Source organism: Equus quagga, chromosome 1 (genome assembly GCF_021613505.1).
Source record: "Equus quagga isolate Etosha38 chromosome 1, UCLA_HA_Equagga_1.0, whole genome shotgun sequence".
Taxonomy (NCBI): domain Eukaryota; kingdom Metazoa; phylum Chordata; class Mammalia; order Perissodactyla; family Equidae; genus Equus; species Equus quagga.
Window position 1 is genome coordinate 129,183,393 of NC_060267.1, and position 22,641 is coordinate 129,206,033.

The 22,641-nt window shown below is 47.8% G+C and overlaps 1 protein-coding gene across 4 annotated transcripts in view; it reads right to left on the reverse strand.

Moving 5' to 3' along the window:
* Positions 1–22,641, reverse strand: part of FLNB (filamin B) — a 133,165-nt gene that overhangs the window by 11,825 nt on the left and 98,699 nt on the right. The window contains exons 27-41 of one of the 4 annotated variants that reach the window (XM_046664789.1): positions 22,172–22,328; positions 20,700–20,889; positions 18,642–18,889; positions 15,895–15,933; positions 15,039–15,141; positions 14,210–14,350; positions 11,871–11,999; positions 10,952–11,125; positions 9,869–10,027; positions 9,357–9,560; positions 7,940–8,092; positions 7,712–7,834; positions 4,844–5,110; positions 4,085–4,222; positions 2,929–3,044 (exon numbers count right to left, since the gene is read on the reverse strand). In XM_046664789.1, coding sequence (XP_046520745.1) covers positions 2,929–3,044; positions 4,085–4,222; positions 4,844–5,110; positions 7,712–7,834; positions 7,940–8,092; positions 9,357–9,560; positions 9,869–10,027; positions 10,952–11,125; positions 11,871–11,999; positions 14,210–14,350; positions 15,039–15,141; positions 15,895–15,933; positions 18,642–18,889; positions 20,700–20,889; positions 22,172–22,328 — 2,341 coding nt within the window. Of the gene's footprint in view, positions 1–2,928; positions 3,045–4,084; positions 4,223–4,843; positions 5,111–5,148; positions 6,115–7,711; positions 7,835–7,939; positions 8,093–9,356; positions 9,561–9,868; positions 10,028–10,951; positions 11,126–11,870; positions 12,000–14,209; positions 14,351–15,038; positions 15,142–15,861; positions 15,934–18,641; positions 18,890–20,699; positions 20,890–22,171; positions 22,329–22,641 lie in introns of those variants that run through there. The other 3 variants (XM_046664781.1, XM_046664798.1, XM_046664805.1) reach the window with 3 other exon arrangements.

The following is a 22,641-nucleotide window of genomic DNA, read 5'->3' on the forward strand; positions in this document are numbered from 1 at the left end:
CTACCATTTCCGAGCTATATAATCGAGTTAATCTCTTGGAGTTTCAGTCTCTTCATCTGTAAAACGGGCATAATAAACGAATCTACCTCCGAGAGCTGCCGGGAGGAGGCAATGAAGCTATGCATTCACTGCACTCAGCACAGGGCCTCGTCCATACACAGAGAGGCTCGAGAACGTCAGCTGATTGTTAAATATTACTATGCATTTAGACGCTGTCTGGACCCCCAAAAAGCAACAAAGATATATATGGCTTTTGTTCTTCACTGGATCAGCCTCGTTCCCCCTGCTTTGTCTTGGTAACTATAGCCTCTTCCGGGAGGAGGGGATTAGAAATTTAGATGCTCAAGAGATTTTAAGATTGGCCAATCCTGAGCAGCAAAATTTTACAAGTCAGCAGTTTTGATGTAAATTTGGTTGGACAGTCACTCTTCAGATGAGAACTCGAAAGCAGCAGGGCTCGCATTTAACGTGCAATCGAAGCATCTGGGTGTCTTGTAAAAATGCAGATTCTGATCCAGCAGGTCTGGGATGGGGCTGGGGGTTCTAGGATTCTAATAAGTTCTGAGGCGCCGCTGAGGCTGCTGCTCTAGGGCCCCCATCTCAGGAGCGAGGCACTCAAGCTGTGCCGCCTGATCCAGTAGTCACTAGCCACATGCGGCTATGAATATTTAAATTGAAATCAATTAAAATGAAACAAAATCAACAATTCAGTTCTGTAGTTATGCCAGTCACATTGCAAGTGCTCCACAGCCGCATGGGGCCAGTGGCTCCCATACCGCACACTGGAGATGTGGGACATTTCCACCGCTGCAGAACGTTCCATTAGACTGCGCTGCCCTAGAGGGTACAGACCCGGGAGAGAGGACTGAACACAAAATTAAGGCGTCTTTGATCACCAGCTCACCCCCATCCCACCGCCCCCTCCTCCACAAAATGCCAGCCGACTCCAATTTTCTAAAAAGTCTCAAAAGCAAGACAAAACAATACAGGCCTCTCTTTCCTAACCAGCACCAGATGTGGCCGTGCCGGCCTCCAGGAAATCTCCGATAAATAATTTACGTATCACTCGGCATCAAGTGACCCGGGAAGAACGGGGGACGAAGCTGACACACACATCTCTCCTGCTGGAGCAGCTGGTTACAAAAGCTGGATGGATCCACAGCTTGCTGCATACTTATTCAAATAAATATTTACAACCCAACTGTGAGGAGAGGACTTGACAGAAAAGTTCTCTGGAGGCAGCTTCTCCAAAGCAGGTCCTTTGCGACAGAAACGCTTACATTACCTGAAGCCACTTGCCACTAAATCCTCAAGAGGGAGATAAAAGCCTCGGAAGATCCGAAAGAAATCTTCGAGATGCACAAGGGCAGCTCTTTGCCCTCAACAAATGCTGGCTTATCTCCCTCTGTAGGTTTTAGTTAAGTCGGCCACAAAAGAACTTCTGTTAAGAAGCCTTTAAATGAAACACAAGAAAAACATCTACACCACAGTGAGCAGTCAGAACCCGTGGTACTCTCCTGGTGAGGCCTCTTCAATCTGTGGACCATGATTCTGGTGTGGGTTCTGTCTGGGCTCCCTGGTGTTTTGGGCAACGAGCAGTCCCAATTCCCCCCTGGTAAGGTTAGAATCTTAAAAGTAAACCCAGTGTATGGAACTAGATCCAATGATATCACCAATCTGAGAGACGAGACTGGATTATTTTTGTTGGTTTTTTTTTTAATGCTTTTTGGTGAGGAAGATAGGCCATGAGCTAACATCTGTTGCCAATTTTCCTCCTTTTTTCCCCCTCCCCGTACATAGTTGTCTATCCTAGTTGTAGGTCTTTCTAGTTCTCCTATGTGGGATGCCGCCACAGCATGGCCTGATGAGCAGTGCGTAGGTCTGCACCCAGGATCCGAACCAGCGAACCCTGGGCCACTGGAGCAGAGTGTGCAAACTAAACCACTTGGCCGTGGGGCTGGCCCCCAAGACTGGGTTTTAATCAACCCAATATTCTCAAGAAATGGGGGCAGTTTGAAGGCTATTTAGAAATTCCTTTAGCCAGAAATCATATTTTGGGATTCTGGAGTTAGGCCAAAACTGAATTGCTACTCCTCATTCAGACACCCGATTATTTTTCAGTGTCCTGAGTGAAGACCCAGAAGCATCCCCAGTGGTTCTTATTTTGGCTGAAGGCTCCCATGCAACCTTGAATTAAGTGACCTGTTTAAGACAGGGTGAAAAGTTGCATTTGCTGGCATCCCAATAGGTTAGACTATGTTCCCACTTGCATAATGCCAGGCTGGGGATTAAGGAGGCTGCCGTTAGGGGCACAGGTTCTGGAGCCAGAGACCTCACTCTGCCTCATATCAGCCAGTTTCCAGAAGCCATAACTTCTCTGTACCTCTGTACCTTCTCTGTACCTCAGTTTTTCCATCTTTAAAATGCAGTCAAGAGAAAGCTACTCACCGAGCTACTGCAAGAATTTAATGAGGTAACACTGATAAAGTTCTTAACATAGTGCCTTGCACACTTATTATAAATAAACCATCATAATAAAATAAATTGCAATTGATCTTCTTGAGGAAAAGGAAGCCAACAATAGCAGGTTGAACACCATCAGACTGGGAGTTTGTGTTTGTTTTGTTTTGAAAGCCTTCTTCACCCTTTAACCGATTATTAACAGGCCTCTTTTGTTTCTCTTGAATAAATATTTAAGAAACAAACTTGTCCCCAAACGTTGAGGTCTTTTGTTGACTGTGGCTGTTTTGCTCGCCCCAACTGTCTCCTGTCCTAAATGTGTGGGGAGGCGACTCTGCCCCGGGAAAGCTCCCCTCTAATGGGCAACATCTGTGGTCAAGATGTGGCAGGGATTGAAGCGGCCTCAGGAGTCCAGGGTCTCACTGGTCGGCCTGTGGCCAAGGAGATGGATGCTTCCTTGCGTCTCACCTGAAGGCTCATAACAGTGAGGCGGCGGGCATCGTCAGAGGGCGCGATGACGGGTACCAGGTAGGGACTTTCAGGGATGTGCTCATCGTTGAACTTGATAGACACCTCGTAGTTACCTGCAGGGACAGGAAAGACCCATCATTTCAGAGATTCCAGAAAGGTGGTTCCAGAGAGGCCTCTTGATTCTTTCCCTAGGGCTAAGATGCCTCCCGAGAGACCCTGCCCTCCTCTCTGGCCATGGCTGATTGGTCCAGAGTGGGCCACCTGGCTCAGGCTGGGCCAATATGACTTCCTTAGTCAGGCAAGGGCAGGGATCCTTAACCTGGGCCCACAGGGTCCCCCAACGTCCTGTATAGCACTCAGGAGACCCATGAAACTTGGAAAAATTTACATCTTTATTTTCACTAACCTCTAACTGAAATTTAGCATTTCTTTTCTTTAGAAATGTTGACAAGAAACGACAGCACATTAAGGCTTGTGACTTTGTCACCAACAAAAATCAGATATTTTTATATCACTTTACAGTTTTACATATGCCTGGACATATCATTTACACTCATCGCTACTTTGAAATGAAGGTAGTTAATACGCTGTCACCAAATCTTATGATTTAATGTATTAATGAAGATGTGTATATGTTGCTATGTTTCTTATTTGTTCCTTTAAAAAGATTTTGATGACAATATTTTAATACGATTGACTTCTTTTATAATCTGATATATTTTATTTTATGTGTTTAAAAATATAATACCGAGAACAGTCCCCATAGGCTTCACCAGATGCCAAAAGGATCCGCGGCACACAAAGGGTTAAGAACCCCTGCTCAGAGCTCAGAGCCCAGAGGCCAGTCTCCTAGGGCAGTCACACCAGCCAGTGGCCGAGGGTGGGCAGAGCGAGGCTGATCGGTGGAAAGAATGAAGCAGATGAATGAAAGCATGAAGCAGAGAGGCCAACAGAGAAGGACAAGGAGAATGAGAATTCCTAGCCCCTTTGAGGCCCGGCTGGATCTCCTGCAATTGAATTTCTAGGAGGCACTCCCATGTGCCCATGTGGATAAATTCCTCTCTTCCTTGAGCTGGCTTGTGGGTTTCTGTTCCTTACAACCCAACCACCCCCAAACAAGGAAGATGTCCTCAGCTGGCCCTTGAGTACATACCAGGCTCCTGGGCAATGTAAGACACACCGCATGATCCATTTTTATGGTCATCGAATGTAATCTCGGCCTTACTGGGGCCCTCAACAGCGATGGAGAGGCCCCCGGCACCTGCTTCCCGGGTCCAGATACTGAACTCAGCTGAGATAAAGAATCACCTGGTTAGTGAGCTATAGGACCCTGTTCTTGCTGACACCTTAGTGCTGGGTTACATTTGTTGCCACCCTTGTCTCCTCCTCTAACCTTGAGCAGAACCCAACCAAGGACATCACTGATATTTCCTAGGCACCATCCAGGACTACACTAAGTTCATGGGAAATCAGGCATCTTTTGAATACATCCAAACCAACCCAGAAAAAAATGAGAATGTTCAGTTTTGTCTCCACAGATCTTCCCACCAGCAACCACTACTGGCAGGGACTTTCACAATCAGTTTCGTAGAATTCTAGCATGTTCCACAGAATGATAGCCCTGCAAGATGCTCTGGAAACAATTTTATTATTCTGTTCCTCTCTTAGACTCACACGCACACCAATAAATTACAGGCTCTGAGAAGTCCCTCAGTAAGAAACTTGTTTAGCTTTGGGTAAGCAAGCAATTTCCAAACATATTTAGCCACAGAAACCTTGTTTTAAAGAACACTCCTCAATACCGCCAATCAGAATCAAACATACAAAGCCTTCCTTTGAGAACAGGGCAGTGCAGGGTGCTCACACCACCAGGCTCTTGCTCTTCAAGTGCAAAGCCTGCCCAGATGCTCACCTGGGACTCCTGCTTCTCCTCTCTCCAGGCCGGGGCCTCCTGCCCGGACCTTGTGGGCACCCCCCTCGCCGAGCGGCCCCACAGTGAACTGGAAGGGGCTGCCGGTTACGTGCTGGCCACGGTACTTGACGCTGACTGTGTGAACCCCCATCTCCTGGGGCACGAACCGGACACAGTGAGAGTTCTTCCCCACGGGCACAATCTCGGCCTCGGTCACGCGGCCAGAGGGGCTGGTGACGTGGGCTGACATGTCACTGCTGTCGATTTCTGAAAAGGGGACAGGTGGTTGGGAGAAAGAGAGGAGGGTTAGGGTAAGGGCTGGAGGCAGAGCAGGACATGCAGGGCAAGCAGCAGAGGGCAAGGTGGTGCAGCCTGGGGTGGGGGTGCTCAGGCTTCCTCCCATTCAGGCTGCGTGCCTGCCCTCCTGTCTCCCTCAAACCCCCGGGAGGCTGTGGCCAGCATGGAGAGAGCAGGTCCCTGCCAGCCACCCAGTGCAGAGAACATTCTAGGGGCACTGACACTTCTCGCCCCACCAAGCACTTTTATAGCCTTCCTGGCTAGAGCTGAGTTAATTCTAGACAGCAGTTTCAAACCAGAGCCTGAGCTGATAAAGTACGTAAATAAAAACTATGAGGGCTCAGATGTTTCCAAGCCAAAGGTGACATGTGGTCATCCGTCATGCATATAGGGGCTCTTTTCCACAGGCAGGGAAGGGTGGAAAGTGTGAGAGCCGTGATTCCTTACTGTCAGGAAGCCTTGGCACTTCTTTTGGGCAATGAGACAAAAAGCATTTAGAGAAAAAGGTGAACACATGTTGGTCCCAATAGCAAAGGGGAAACCATGCGTGAGCAAAGCTGTCAGCAAACCAAAGACCAGAGGCCACGCTTCCAGAAAAGCGATGCCTCGTGTCACTGACACCAGGAAGCAGACCACATCTGCTCCATCAGAGGTGCTTGTGCCATGCCAACGACCGTGCCTGCACTAACATAGTGGAGACAGGTGCACCGCATGCTGGGTGACCGAGTAAGGCCATCACCTAGAGCCACATGAAACTGCACCCACCAGCCCTACAGGATCTGGGCTGAGCTCATGACTGTGAGCCCTGAGGACAGAGAAAAGAAGCGGGTTGAGGAGAGGGTCACCCCACATGGCCTGGGTCCTGAGGACGTCTGGAAGCTGGTGAGCCATCCTTCATTCTAACCATGAGAGAAGATCATTTAGGTTCTGAGGGGACAAGTGACTCTCACCCACAGTCATCTGGTACCAAGAAACTGAAAGATAAAAAGGAGTCAAGAGCCAGAGGAGACTTAAGAGAAAGGGTAACCGTCCACATGGCACAAAGGTAAGAGACAGAGGAGCAAAGGGAACAGAACAGAAAATTCCCAAAATGAGAAATGGGAAACAAATGAAAACGCAGTCCATGTCACTAGTGACCAGAGACATGGACCTGAAAACTGGATATTTTCCCACCAGATTGGTCAAAGTGAGAACAAAAGACAGTGTCCAGTGCTGGTGGGGACGTGGAGAAATGGGCACCAGTTCAATTTCTGGAGGGCAGTCTGCCAAGGTGTAGCAGCACCTGAAAAGTACTGGCCCCGCAATCCCACTCCTGGGCATCCGTCAGTGTGATGACAGCCTGAGCACACGGTGGCGAATGTCACAAAGCACCGATTATAGGAGTCAAGGGATGGAAAAGAGTACGTGACATGAGAAAATGCAATGAAGGATGGTGCATCTCGACATGAAATGGAATCTTATGTAGTCATTAAAAAGATGAGGTGGAAGTATATTTTTTGATGTTGAAAGATGCCCACAGCACAATGAGTGAAAAGTGCATCAGTGTGATCTGAAAGTGGGCCCATGTGTCCATAAGGACAGGATGGAAGCATCCAGGGTCCAGCTCTGTGCCTCCAATGTGAACCACAATCTTCCTGGATGGTGGGATATGAGGACCCCTTGCTTCTCTCATTTTTCAGCACATAAACTTTTTACGATTACCATCAATACAGCTCTTTTCAAGTGATTCTGCCCAGACACTATAATAACGAGGCTTTTACCACATTCACACGTGACCACCGTCGTGTCTACACAGGAAGAACTCATCATGTATTGCCGAGAAGGCTGAGTCAATAGATATGCGACATATTAGGAAAGACGGGAGATGCAGTGAAGGAAGAACAGCTTCTCTCCAGATCACAACCTGAGCTTCATCTGAAGACTATCTAGATTTTCCGTCTCCACAGAATTTACAACTCCATAGCACACGCCAGCGTCTGGGCAGAGGAGCCTCCAAACCCTCGCTCACACGGCGACTCATCTTTGGGAGGATTCTTTATAAAAAGAACCTGGGCCTCATTTCAGACAGACTGAGGCCATTATTGGCTCATTTGGCCCCGTGGGGAACAATTCATGGCCAGGGGCTGGATGCGGCCCACCCAGCTATCCTCGCAGCACAGAGTGCATTCAAATTTTAGAAATGAAAGAGAGGAATGGAAATTAGAAGGATGCTACTGGGCTGACACCTCTTAAATACTTCCAGATATTGGCATCAGCAGGGCCAGTTCTCTCACTGACATTATTCTATTTGACAGATAGTAAATTAAAATCTGAAAGCTTATCTATTTTTTCCACAATAAAGCTATAATCATTTGGAAGAGGAAAAAGGTAGCAGGTAAACAGATTTATTTTTCCTGGATGGCCCTCTGTGAAAATATGTATTAAAAATACTAATTATTTAATTGAAATTTTAAAAATTAAAGTAAAATATATAGTCACCCATAATGGACTTGGACAGTACATTCTGGGCCATGCCTGGACTTGGTTTCCAATCGCGCCCACTGCCCTGATCCATGAGCCTCTCATGCTCACCTGGGATTTTCAGGTTCAGGTCGCAGATGCTCCCGACAGTGGCCACAGACGGGGCCCGACTGGTCCGGGTGATGCTCTCCTTGACTCTCCCCTCCCCACTGATCTTCACGGTAAATGGGCTCCCTGCAACAAACAAGAAGGCCCTCGCGAGCAGCCCAGAGCCCGTGGGCACAGCATTTACAGAAAACCCAAGCACCCGTTGCAGAGGGCAGAGGGGACCACACATACCTGGCACATGCTCATCAGCGAATTTGGTAGAGACAATGTAAACCCCAGGCACAGTGGGGAAGTAGGAAACCTTGCAGGTGCCATCTTCCAGATCCTCCGTCTGGATGTCCACCTTGCTGGGGCCTTCCACCGCCAAGGATATGCCGCCGTAACCTGCAACACAGTAGCCGGGGGCTGTTGTGACAGCAACTCATCGGGAAGGGGGAGCTCAACGCACGCAGAAAGGACATCTGACACTGGAAATTCAAACTGCTCTTGCCAGACAGCAGAAAGAAAGTAACTGTTTCCCTAACGGAGAGCCCTGGGCAAAGGAATAGGTTAAGGGCTCTGAGGGCCCGGCCTGGTGGCGCAGTGGTTAAGTACACATGTTCCGCTTCAGCAGCCCGGGGTTCACCAGTTCGGATCCCGGGTGCGGACATGGCACCTCTTGGCAAGCCATGCTGTAGTAGGCGTCCCATGTATAAAGTAGAGGAAGATAGGCAGATAGGCATGGATGCTAGCTCAGGGCCAGTCTTCCTCAGCAAAAAAAAAAAAGGGGGGAGGGGGACTCTGAGAAATCCTGTTGTGACATAATCTGCTGAATGTGGCTTTGACTACAGAAGCCTTTCCTCAAGGCTATCTACTAACATCCCATAGAGCACCTATCCTGCAGAGCCTACTGGGGAAGACACTGCCCACACGCCTCTAAAAACAGCGTGCATTGCCTGGGGGGCTTGTCACCAGCCACAGGCCTAAGAATTTGAATTTTTAAACCGCTCCCAGCTGCCCCAGATGTCTAGCCAGGGAACAGCAGATGTGAAGGTTTTACAACATGAGGAAACAATAAGGAGCATCAGCCGATCAGGACCAGAAATGCCCCAGCCCTCTCCCCTAGGACTGTGACTTTAGCTAGAAGTCATTATTATGGCCATCACTCAAGGAGGTGGGAGAAGACAACACTGGGATGTGGTGTGGTTTGGAGAGGTCCAGCCTAATTTGAACCACCTCAAAGAGGAAACATGAAGAGATTCCTCATTTCCATGAAAGCACTGCTCAGCTGAACATGACCTTAGCCAGTTGTCCCAACATACTTTGCTTGGGATGAGTCCAAGAGACCCTGGGAAGCTGAGAACAATGGTGGGAGTAAAGATAATGAAAGAGAGAGCTGTGAGGTTCAGCGACTCTGGGTTCAAATGGCAGAAGCAGATGGGGCTGTTAACCCTGTGAGCCTCAGTTTCTTCATCTAGAAAACAAAAATAATATCTACTTCACCAATGGGCACAGGGCTTAAATGATAATGCAGGTATAAGGACCTACAGCTTGAAGGATGCTCAGAAAGAAAAGGGAGTTGGCAGGATGAAAAGAGGAGGCAGCTTGAGCAAAAAGCAGCCAGTTCCCCACAAGCTCTAGGCATTTCCCCTGGGACCGCCCCACAGACCTGCGTCCCTTGTGTCCACGATGAAGTCAGACATCTCAAAAGTCCGGCCTTCTGACAGGCCACGCCCATAGACTTTGGCTCTGCGAGCATCACCAATCTCAGACTGGACCACCATGATGGACACGGGGCTGTTGGCCACGTGGTTGCCGTTCTTCTTGATGCTGACCAGGTGTTCGCCTACCTCCCGGGGGATGAAGGAGATGCCTGGATGGGAGCACAGATTGCGATCTGTGAGGTAGGCGTAATGGGATGAAGGAAAGGAAGCGGGAGGGAGACACACTCTCAAGAATGGATATATGACTTCCTCCCTGACTTTCTAGCAACCCAGAGCGTCCAAGAGTGTGGTCAACATCACAACAGAGAAACGCACTTGGACTGTTATCACGCATGTGACCCAGCAGGTTTATCATATCACAGTCCAGTGTGCTATCATTTCCCAGTAAAGGACTGAAGGAGTCCCCATCTCCCACCCGAGATGTCCCAGCTCCAGCAGGAAGGCAGCCTGGGCTCACCGATGTGATTGTTGGGCAGCCTCTTCAGGAGACAGGGCTCGTCGCGGCCGGATGGGGCCTTAATGCTGGCTGTCAGGGTGCTGAGGTCAGTCTCGCTGATGTCGAGCAGGAAGTCGGCTGCAGAGCCCAACTTCACCTGAGAGCACCGCCGGCTGTCGTCTAGAAAACACCACCCCCCAACAAGGCTCCCATTACATGTGGTCACCCAGCTCTCCAGAGCCCTTACTCCCCATGCCATTTACAGATGAATAGGTGAGAATTAATTACCCAAATTTAAGTGAAAAGAGCGTGCCCCAGACAATGAGCAGACCTAACCAAAAATGACTGATTTCCACTTAGGCCTGGTTAAGGGGAAGACTAGGAGCTGGCAGGAACTGGACACTTGAGTCCTCAGAGACCACTTTTTAAAGGAATCTTTGTCGGTGGAAGGCACCTGCCATCTGCCTGCCATCCCCTTGGGCATTTTTCAAATAAACACTCATCATGTTCCACACAGGACTGCTGGCTGCTTCACAGATGGTCTGAACACCTTGGGGGCAAGAACCTTGTCTTGCACATCTGCTTTATAACCCTCTGAGAGCATGATTCAAACACAGTGAGCACAACAGAGGTTAGGAGCATGGGCTTTGAACCGGATAACCTCAGTCTGAATCCCAGAATACCCACAAGTGGGAACTTGGTTAAGCCACTCTCTCTCCAAGCCTCAGTTGTCCTATCTGTAAAATGGAGAGAAAAATCTATCTAGTCTTGATGCTGAAGGGCATCTCCGGGCTCATTTATTCATGCAATAAGTACTACTTGAATGCCTTTATCTGAGGGCTTGCTATTTATACGCTGGAGTCAGACTGGCACAAAATAAGTGTCCTCCAAACGGCGTCCTTGCTCTTCCCTGGATTACCAGCTAAGGGAGGAATCTAGCCCGTCCAAGGTTGGCCTTGCACCCTGGTTCCTCCCCAAGGAGTCTCTGTGAAACCTGAACTCAAACAGACACCTAGCCTGCTGGCCCTGGCCTGAGAGGGAGAAGGGCTGTTGGGGCAGCCATACCTCCCACTAGGATGCCCCCAGTAAGCCAGGCAACCATACCCGTGATCTTGGCTGTGAAGGGGCTCCCAGGGATGTGCTTGTCATTGTACTTGACCAGAATGCTGTAGTCGCCTGGCAGAGTGGGCAGGTAGGTCACCGTACATGTCCCATCTTTGTTGTCAATGCAGCTGATTTCGGCCTTTGAGGGCCCCTCAATAGCCAAGTCCAGGCCACCTGTGAATGGGAGCAGGGAGGAAGGGCCATCAGGGAGAGTGTTTCCTTGTTTCAACAGGAATAACAGCCCATCTACGGGAGCCCTGATGCTGGGAACATCAGACTGACACGTGCCACATGAGCTGCAGGCAAGCGGCATGGGTGAGAACAAAGCAATTTACATGGGAAAAGTCCCCACTGGCAAGACACTGCACCATCTGAATTCCTCATGACAGGTAACTCTGAAGTTCCCCCTACTCTTCTGGATGCGTGGGACAAGAAAGGGATCGAGCCCTGAACACCGATGACACATACAGGAGAGTCACACAGACTGTCACTGCTGGTCTGTGCTGGATGCCATAGCAGAAATGCCATTAGAACCACAAATTTAGAAATCTCCGTGAAGACAATGGTATGGGCACAGAGCTTTATCTAGAATAGGCCATTAAATAACTCGTGTGGTCCTCTAGATATATGTATATGTGCAAAAGCACAAAAAAAGGTCATTTACCAAAACACACTTAAATTTCAGGCAAGTCACATAAAACTTTCATAGCATGAATCTGATTTCAATCAGAACACAAAGGACTTCAAAAATTTGTTTTGGGTAGAAGAGCAGCTCTACATAAGAGATTTAAATGGGAGAAAAAATAAGACAAATACTACCATTCGATAGGCTTATTTTTAAAAGCTGCCCTGGAATCATGTCCACTGAACTCTCCCAGAGGAAGGCCGGAAGCACATAACCACATAAACCACACCGTACCTTCTCCTGCATCCTCTGTGACGATGGTGAAGGTGGCAGTTTTGTTGGCCACTCCATATACCAGGCCTGGACCGTATGCAGAAACGCTCCCACTGTTGGGGTAGTTCACGTAGAACTGCAGCGGGCTCTCTGGGTTTGCAAAGAACACAAACAAAATTGGGACTCATTGAGGGGAGAACGCATACCTCGGAGAATCGGTGTCTTAACATTCACCTAACAGCAGGCAGGTTGGCGTCCCCTGTGGAGAGGCGGAGGGCAAAAGAAGACTCTGGAGGAGCTCACGATCCTAGGACACCCAAAGGGGTCGACTCACTATTGCTCCCTCAATCAGGGCACAAGAAAAACAACCCTGAGGCTGCTCCAGACTTGAGGGAGACTAAAGCAGGGAATCCAGTTCAATCTAGCAAATAAGGAGGAAACAGCTGACTGTGTGGAGAAGTGACCCACTCATAGAGGGGACACAGCTGGAAAGGTCTTTTGGGAAGTGCCATGTGCTCGTGCCTCTCAAAAGGCTCTGAGATCTCCCCTAGGAACCTATCCCCCAGTGGTCCTCCCAACCCAAATCCACCTCCCAGCCCCATGCAAGTACTTCCATTTCCATGTGGTCAGAAGCAAATTAGGAAAAGACCCCAGAGTCCAACAATAGGGGGCTGGTTAAGTAAACATTGGTCGATTGTGGGCCGTTAAAAACAATGAGGGAGACCTGCGTGCGCTAACGGGAAAGACTGTCCATAACCTGTTCCATTAAAAAGAGAAAAAGGCGAGTTGCGCTATAATATTAATACCGTTATCCCATTCCTTTAAAAACAAAACAGAACAAACCTGTATGCATACTTGTAGGTACAGAGAAAAACATCTAAAAACCAGCAGAGGAAACAGAAGGGAAATGGGAGAATCTGCATCTTTAGAATATTTAAATAGAAGCAGACAATACATTTTTGCTTTAACTCAGTATTATGCACACATATACACATAAACTAAAGCAAACATCAAACCGGAAGAAATATTTGCAACTCCCAATCTCTCCAATATTTAAATTGCTCTTAGAAACCGATATGACAAAGGCCAACAACCAAATAGAAAAACTGAGTCAAGGATACAAAGGTTCAGTTCACAGAAAAAGAAATATAAACAGTACTTAAACATATAGAAAGTTGCTCAGTCTCATTCACGAGAGAAATACAAATAAAGCAACACTGAGATAACTGTTTTTTCAACTATCGGTTTGGGAAAGACCCAAAACTTTGGTAGCTTATTCCACTGGCAAATTTTCGGAAAAGCGGTGCTCTCCTACGTTGCTGGTGGGTGTGTGAATTGGAGGAGCCTTGAGGAAGGGCAAGTTGGTAAGACCTGTCAAAATGGCAGGTGCCTGTATCTGTGCCCAGCAAGTGCTCCCCAGGAACCAAATCTCACAGACACACCTTCGCAAGTGTGAGGTGATGGACATACACAGCTATTCATGCAGCATGACTAGTGACGGCAAAGAAGGGGGGAAGAACCCAAACGTCCTCCAATGTGGAAATGGGTACAGACCCAACGGTTCATCCAAATAGTGGGACACCATGAACACGTTCTATTATTTGGACGCACAAAGCTCTCCTGGATACATCAGAGGAAAAGGGCAAGGACAGAATAATGTCTACAGTATGCTATTATTTATGTTAAAAAGGGGAGGGGATTAAAATCTGTATTCCTATTTGTAGAGTTTTAAAAATATTCTGAAATCTACCATAAAAAATGAACAACAGTCAGGTTCAGGGAGAGGGCAGATGGGGATTCTGGGTGGGAAGGAAACCTTCCTCCACATCATCTCCACTCAAAATATTGAATCGAAAAATAAAGAACTATTTAAATAATAAAAAAAAGAACAAGAATAACACTGTGCTGGTTGATGGACAAGAAACTTGAGCTGGCTTTCCTTGTCAAGGGCAGTGTGACAATAAGGCAGTTTGCCCTCTTCTCACATCCTCTCCCGCTCCAAACTCCCAGGCCATGTCGGCCAAGCTGGAAAGTCCCTTGATGTGCTTCACATTTTTCTCCAGGCTTACCCTTTGGCCACACTCGGCATAGTGACAAAGACAAACAATCACAGACCTAAGGGCCTGCACTGTGACCCAGGATGCTTAGTTGCATCGTCCCTTCTGGAAATTAGCCTGATTCACTGGGATCATATGCTGTTTGGTTTCACAGGAACACGAATACTGCATTCCTAAACCTGCCACTGACAACCATTTCCTGCACAGCAGATGACTGAAGGTCTGCAAACCCCCCAGATGTTCAGGCTCCTGGATCATGGAGTCCTGCAGGCTGTGCCAGCTAAGGCACTAAGCCCGACTCACCAGGGATGTGGCTGCCCATGTATTTGATGTGCATCTCATGGAGTCCGACTTCAGTGGGGGCATATCTCACAGTGACCGTGCCATCCTTGTTGTCCACGATCTCAGGTGTGGCCGTCTTCCCAGAAGGCATGTGGACCTCTCCTGTTGGAGCACAGGGAGACAGGCCAATGAGCCACCAGCGACTTCCCCAGAGAAGCTGAGCACAAAGGCATAGGGTAGCCTTCAAAATAAAGGCTTTGAGATCCAAGAACACTTGCTGCTGCGTAAAATATCCAAGTCCCACAACAAGAAACACAGACCTATTTGCTTCTATTTTGTTCCCTTCTGCTTCCCCCAAATGCGGCAGGCAACTCACGAGTAAAGAATTTTCTACAACTGACAAATTAGAAGGTCAAACAGCACATGAGAAGACCACAAGACCAGTGGGATTAGTGGAGCATCAAGTCAAAGAGAAGCAGGTACTAAAAGGAGGCTGGGAGAAAAAGCAGCTCTTGTGCAGTAGACCTCAGTATCAATGTCATATCTGGGAAAGTGGCAGGAAGAAAAGGGGGAACAGGAAGCCCATAGTTGAGAGGTATCTAAACATGGCAGTTCTTAACCTGGCGAGAATCCCAAGCCCTCTCCAGGATATAATGCAAGTCATAAATGAACCACCTCTTCAGAGAAACACATATATACACAGAACATCCTGCAATGTCTAGGGCCAAGAACCAGAGATTCCGGGTTCAGGACCCCAGGTCGGGGGACAGGCGGAATCACCTGCTGGGCACCCTTTTGGAGAGCTAGTGCGAGCGAGTGAGAACAAGGAGGCTTTCACAACAGTGCTTACCGGTGATTTCTCCTTTCCGGACTGCAAATGGAATGACCAAGTCGAAGGGTTTAAACCCCAGGCCGTTCATGTCACTCACTGGGACATAGGCCTCTTCGGTTACCTAAAAACAGGGAGCAGTGGTCACTGGGGTAAAGTGGACAACAGCACGGGCTAGTGAAGCTACAGGGGCAGAGCAACTGGGAATTTTGCAAGTCACTGCAGCGGGGATTTGGGGGCATGGCTGCCCATGCGGTTCAGGCTCTGTCTAACTGGCCCCAGGCCCAGAGCAGACGGGAGGGATCAGAGAAGTCATGCTAACCAATTGCTAAAAGTCACTAGGCAGTTTGCTTGTAAAATTCCCAGCAGCGCCCACGGAAAAGTGGAAAAGTGAGAGACAGTAATGTCTGTGAGTCCCAAGAGGCTCCACCTGGAAGGTTTAGTTGCTTGTGGCCTGGAAAAGAAGGTGCGTTTTAAGTGGCAGAAAGTAGCAGCGGGTGGCTTTCCCCCTGAACAGAAACCGAATGCGCAAGTGGCGGCTTTGAGAGTCAGCAGGAGGGCTGAAGGCACCGGTCCATCTTTCTCTTTAAACGTGGAGACAAACTGCGCAGAGCGTGATCACAGACATGATGGCTGGCAATTTGTGGAGCGTGTACGATGGCACGGGTGGGTCTCATTACAGAGAAAGCGGGGATCACTGTGATGGACTGATCGGTGGGGCACAAACCAATGACCAGGACACCCAGAGGGCTTAAGCCATCCCCAGAAGCAGGCTGCAGCTTTTCTGAAATGAAGGCTGAGTAAATACAGAAATGCAAAAAGGGAAACAAAAACAAAAGTGTACCCAGGGCCTGAATCCAGGGGGACATGCATTTACCGGTGCCTCCTCCACGGCTGTGACTTCCCCATCCGTGGCCTGGTCAGTGGCAAATGTAGATTAGTTGGGAATCACATTGGAGGGGCATCACTACTAGTATATTCTATAATCTGAGGGCTGCTTCCTCCCCCTCGGCTCCATCTTGTACAGCAGGAAGCCACTCGCTTTAATGGGAACCTACATTCTTCCTACCCTTGTGGAGAGCAAGCTGGCATCCTCTCTTCGAGTGTCAAATCCACATACCCTTTGAACCCACAATCCCATTTCTAGGAAGTGGGCCTACAGAAATACTAGCAGGAAAGTCCATAGGTAAGTGATGTGTGCAAGAGGTTTTACTAGAGCTGTGTGTGGTCATGAAAACCTAAAGCAACCTAAATGTTCATCTGTGAGGGAGTCGGTTCAGTAAATTACGTGTGTACCGTGGAACACTGCGCACCATTCCGAATAAGCGGTCAAGTCTGATGAATTAATATGGAAGGGTATCTACAGCACGCTGAGGGAAGAAAGCAAGTTGCAAAGCAATGTGTATGGTGTGATCTCATGCACAAAACTGATGTGTTTGTTGTGCAAGCCAGGAAAATCCAACGCTAGTCACCTCTGCAGCATGAAATTGGGAAAGTGGTCCCTTGTTACTTGACAAATGTCTACAGTAGCTAATGTTTCAAAAGTCTTTATAAATTCATTTTTAAAAAATCATAGGCTTCACACCCCTGATCCAACCGACCTGATATGGGAGGGGACCCCTCTCAGCATAATCTTCTACCATAATCAACAAGAACAAGAGTCAGAAGGCTCCCCTACGGAGGAAGGCCTATGCACCCATGTTTACTCCTTTTTGGCATCTGCAGAAAGGGGGCTTCACTTAACAAAGGTAGCTTTGTGAGCTTCAACATTTGGAACAGCCCGATCGCCCCTTCTCGGGCCCTCTCAGACTGGGGCTATGCAGCGACACACTGGCTGGGAGGAAGATCTTTCGATGGCTGTGCTATGGCCTTTGATCCAGGACTTCCCAACAGTGATGAGCAGATAAGCTGCTAGACCCGTGACTTCATGTGCATGTCTATGTGACGTATTCAACTGAACCAGCCTGCTGGGTCTCCTTCAGACATTTGCTGTGAAGGCAGTATTGTGTGTTCATGTCCTTTTGGCCCCAAGCCTATAGTGGGAGGCAGGAACACTACCTACAAGAAGCTAATGACCACAAAGTCAGTCCATCTAGGGAAGGCTGGAGAAAGCTTGGAACAGGAAACTGAAGACCCAACCAGGTACAGTGGGTGATCCTCCCTTTCAGCCGTCAGCAGTGGTCAGGGGGCAGCCTGTCTACACAAAGTACCCTTGCTTTGTGTGCATTCCGGGGTCAGGGGACGTTTATTCCTAATGAGTTTGGCAGTCCCCATTTCAGGTCTCTAACTCGTTTGATAAAAGGTCCTCAATATTTTCACATTGATTTTCTCACTCAAAGCATGGTCTCTTATCCCAGCTCACTGCACCAGCTATGACCTCTGCCCAGAGGCAGCTCTTCCATCCCTCCCAATTCTAACCAACCAGACAAAACCTGCTACTGGCTAGAAATAGATTCTTAAAATTACAACTGGGACCTTTCTCTGTAAATAAGGACATAAACTTTCTAGCTGCATTTCTTTCTGCCCTGAAGGAGAAAAACACTCCCAAATGAACAGTGTCAAAAGTGTTTACCTCCTTGAGACATAAAAGAGCCTCCAGACTTCTGGCACAATGTTTACAGGTAAACAAAGGTCTACGGAAAGGAAAAACAGCTACAGCAGATTATAGACTGTTTGGAAGACAGACTTAGGCTTCTGTTTGGAATGGAGTCTTAGCACCCTTCTGCGTTGGTGTATAAAGCGATGTCATTAGAAGGGGCTTTGAAGGTGGTGCATTGGGCCAGGTCACTGAGGCCTCAACTTTGTGCTCAAGCGTGACTACTGCCCATAGCATCAAAGGACACTGGGTGAGGTGGACGGCATGGCACTCGGTGGCTGTCCAGGATGGGCAGGGCATCCTGGGCTGAGTGGACTTGAGTCTGAGCCCCGCTCCCATACTCATTTGTAAGATGCTTGTTCTGAGGGTTCAGTGAGGGAACACTCCTAAAGCCTAACTCCTTTTCTGGCTGAAGAACCTTAATAATCAGAGGAAGGTCTGAAAGCCACTCAGATTGAAAATCAAAGAGCTCAGGCATTCTCTGGCCCAGAGCTGTGTATAATAGTTTCTTTTTATCCCAGGTGTTCCTAGCTTCAAAAGACAAGCTATTTCCCCCTTATATGCAAAGTTTGAATCTTTCCAAAACACAACTGAGGGTACTTTGAGCCCTGGGACATCAGAGTCAGGTCTCCAGACAAAGCAGCATCAGGGACCTCTCTCCTCCAGCCAGGGAGAAGGGGGAGGGGGACGGAGGAAGAACCAGCAGAGTCAAAAAATGTAATGTTTGACTTGTAAACATTTCTTGTCAAAGTGTATTCTTCCCGAACTGGGCCTAGGATAGGACATTGCCTAATACCCTTAGCATGATGGATACTTAGGTGGCCAATATGATTCTGTAAAAACTCTTCGAGCCAACGGGTCTCTAGGTTTCTAGAGCTTACTCTGGGACCCTACAAGGTCATGACTGCTTAAGGAAACTTTTTAAAGAACAGAAAGTGGAAGGGGATGTCCTAGCCAGGTTTTAACAAACGGCAGCTGTTATTGTTTCTGCTAACAACAGCATGCCCTAGAGAAGGAATTTTCCTTACCATGACCGTGAAGGGGCTGTTGGGAATATCGACGCCACCAAAGCGCACGTAGATTACATAGGTGCCTGGCTTGGCGGCCGTGTAGAAAATGTCATAGGTACCATCTTCGTTCTCAATGACATCAGCCTCAGCCTCAGTGCCATCTGGGGTCAGAACTGTGCAGGTCACTTTCCCCTTCCCGGCAGTCTTGGCATCAACCACAAAGCCCACCTCCTCACCGGTTTTCACAGTGGAGGCGATTCCAGGACCTGGAGAAAAGTTTAGGAGGAGAGAATGGAAGCTTCACCCATGGACAGTTGCCTTGGATCCCCAAGAACAAACCACCCACATCTGTGTTGTCTGTATCTGTAAATGTTAGACCTCCAACTGCTGCCACACAGTGGGATCCCCAGAGATCACCTGGGAAAGGCGCAGCTCAAGACATTCCATCCATTACTTATTAAATAAGGAGGATCGCAAGCTCTGAGTGACAACCAAATGTTAGTTAGGCCTGACTTGCCAGCATTCGAGGGGATGCGGATGAAGGTCAACTTGCAGCAGGAAACATACAGCGGGAGCGCCAGGTACACATAAAGGTGACAAAACATAGTCCTTGCTCTCAAGATGCTCATAATCTAACAGGGCAGGTGAATGCAGGCCAGGCACCAAGAATGACAGTTCAACCTGCCATGGAAACACTGAGGGGGGACTAAGTTACAGAAAAAATAATCAATCGTTTTCCAGAGAAGGGTCCTGCAGCACATCTATGTGAAAACTCTAAGGATTTATACCCCAGAATTGCCACACTGACAGAGGGCTTCCCGAGAAAAGGGGAGATGGCTGAATTCTGAAGGATGGGTACTCTTGGCTTGGGGAGACTTACAACCTCAGTCCCCAAACAATGGGCAGTCTCTCTCTCTCTCTCTCTCTCTGACTTGTGGCAGCCCTTTACACAGGATCCACACAACATCAGGGAATGCAGAAAAGTATGAACTAAAAGCACATTGGCAAAAATAAGCCAAGTGTGTAGAAGCAACAGAGAGTGATAAGAACATGTTGTTCATACAGTGAGTAACAGAAGGGAAGACTGGAGCCAGTCTGTGAAAAGGCCTCAAACGACAGACCGAGAGGCGTGGCCTACAGGAGCCCCTCCGGGTGAGCAGAATATTCTGCCTGAGCTAGGGGAGGGAACAGGGCCTGGAAAGCAAGGAGGAAGTCCCCACCCAATATTAACATGCCCTCAAGTTAGCAAAGACAATCTAGTTCCCTGGCACAGCATGGACAAAGGAGGTGGCAGATTGGCCAGAGTTTCTAATTTTCTCAATTTTTGCAGTAGGTGAGCCAAAAAGGGCGGAGGTGAGCAATTTACAAGTTTGCTCTGAAAGCCAAAAGATTTTCTCCATTCAGAACAAGATCAGATATGAGGGAAACAGAACACCTCCAGGTGTACCTCTATTTAGTTTTATTTAGAGAGAAGCAAATCCGTTTTATTTCAGAGATGGGGACACACGCTTGAAGCAGTGTCAGAGTTGCAAGAGCTGTTCTTAGAATGGCCTGCAATACTCAGCCTTAGAAATGGAAGGAGTTATGATGCTCAAGCATTCCTGGAGAATTCCTGAGAGACTTAGACATAAGTCCCAAGTGTTGAGGAAAAACCAAGATCCTTTAATGTTTTTCTATAACGCTGGCCTGAAATGCTCTTGAATAACTAAACCACCTACTCATGAAAGGCATAAATTTGCTGCTTTTCATGGGAGCCACTGTCACAGTTGAGATCTTAACAAACGCGCCCACTTCAAAAGCAAAATAACAATAGCTTCACGTGCCAGCATTTTGCTAAGCATTTTTCAGGCCTGACTTTATCTAATCTTTGCAATAACCCTGTGAAACAGTCTCTGGTCTTTGGAAGAGCTTCTTAAATTTAAATGTTCTCAAAAAAGATCTTCAATCTAAGTCTGACTGAAGCTCAGAGTGGTTGGGCATCTTGCCCTGATCACACAGCTATTCAGCGGCAGAGAAGGGCTAGACCCTGGGTTTTTGCCTCCAAAGCCCATACTCCTGATCTTGACCTGCACTCACCTGTGGCCAGGCACTTGCTGGCATCACCCGTCTGTGTGGCCCGGATGCGGTAGGGAGATAACGGGATCTCATCACCCCCATAAGTGACCCCGATCATATAGCGTCCCGTCTTGTCGGGGATGTAGGTGACAGCATACGTGCCATCTTTATTGTCATGGACAATGGCTCTTTTGGGTTTTCCCTCTTGGTCCTGTGGATCACAGAGAAATGCTATTTAGGATGTTGTGAGTAAGATGTAGAAACCACTCGTGGAAAACCTTGACACATTTTGCTCATTAATTAGTGACTCTAGTGGTAAAAGACAGAGTTACTGGCTTAATAAGACTTTTCTTTTTGGTAGGGAGAGGGGAAGGTCACAGATCCCTTTAACACCATGATGGACATGGTTAATTTTTAGTAATTTTTCTGTCAAGTGAACAAATAGTGTTTTAGCTCCAAATCCACTGAAATGTAGGGAGGCAGGGGGCAGAGGCTTCTGCTTGAACACCACCACATTCTCTCTTTCTTCTTTCTTTAGTAACAGGACCCTAATTCCTAGCGAGATGCACTGCTGCCTGAATACAAGACTCCACCTCCTAGTATCCTTTGCCACTAGGTATGGCCATATGACTTGTGACAAACTTCTAGCAAATGAGAAGGGAGTGGAAGTCTTATGAGGGACTTCTGACAAGGCTGCTTAAGAGGGTTGATTGAGGGCCAGCCCCATGGCCTAGTGGTTAAGCTTGGTGCGCTCAACTTTGGCAGCCTGGGTTTGGTTCCCAGGTATGGACCTACACCACTCATTGGTGGCCATGCTGTGGCAGTGGCTCATGTCCAAAACATAGAGGAAGATTGGCACAGATGTTAGCTCAGAGTGAACCTTCCTCAGCAAAAAAAAAAAAAAAAAAAGAGCCGATTGAGTTGGAAGGCCCTGTTTTTCCCTTCTGCCTTTTTTCCTCCTTCTGGCCTGCAATGTAGATTAGATGGCCTGAGCACCAGCAGCCTTGTAGTCCATGAGGAGACTGCTAAGGACAGAAGCCATGCACTAGGACAGAGGATCAGAGAGATGGAGTCAGCTTCCTTGATGAGCCTCACAGCACCCAGGTGCTTTTTCTCTGGGCTTCTTTAACAAGAGAAAAGAATTCCACATGTGTAAGCCACTCTTATTGTGGGGTTTACTGTGATATGCAGCAGAACTTAGTCCTAACTAACCCAACAAGTAATTTAAAACATTTTAAATAAAAACATAGAAATAGATGTAATAGACAGCAAAATACATGAGATTTACCAAAACGTGGTACTTGGAGCTATACCCTCAGACCTCTCAGGCGAGCATGTTTGTTCTCCTGTACAATTACTGACTCTTTGGTGGGAAAACCTAACAAACATTTGCATCAGGTCAGAAATGGTTATTAAAATCCTTGTTCTTATCCCTGGTGAGGAAGTTAGCTCCTATTAATGAAGTTTGACTCTAGAAATAAACTGGAAGTTACCGTTATCTGAACAGCAAGCAGGCCTTCCCCGGCATCTCTGGCATCGATTGCAAACTCCACAGGCAGACTGGCGGGTACACCATAGGAACTGAGGCCAGGGCCACTGGCGGTCACTTTGCTGGCATCATAGGTGGGAAGGACCTTGACCTTAAAGGGACTTGACAAACACACACACATCCCCGGTCAGTATGGATACATGTCAACCCAACTACACCTGAGCTCTCTTCCAGAGAGACTGGGATTGGAAGGAGGGGTTTCTACAGCAGATAAGACAGTGAGTTTAGGAAAAGTGCTTGAAATCCAGCAGAAATTGACAACCATGTAACCATCGTATGACAGACTGGCTTTCCCTGGGTGCATTCTATGGGATCCAAACTAATTCCCAAATTAGTTTGGGAAACATGGGGTAAACACATTTAATCCACTTTTATTATGCTAAGATAATGTCACCAAAATGGAAAGAGAATTTT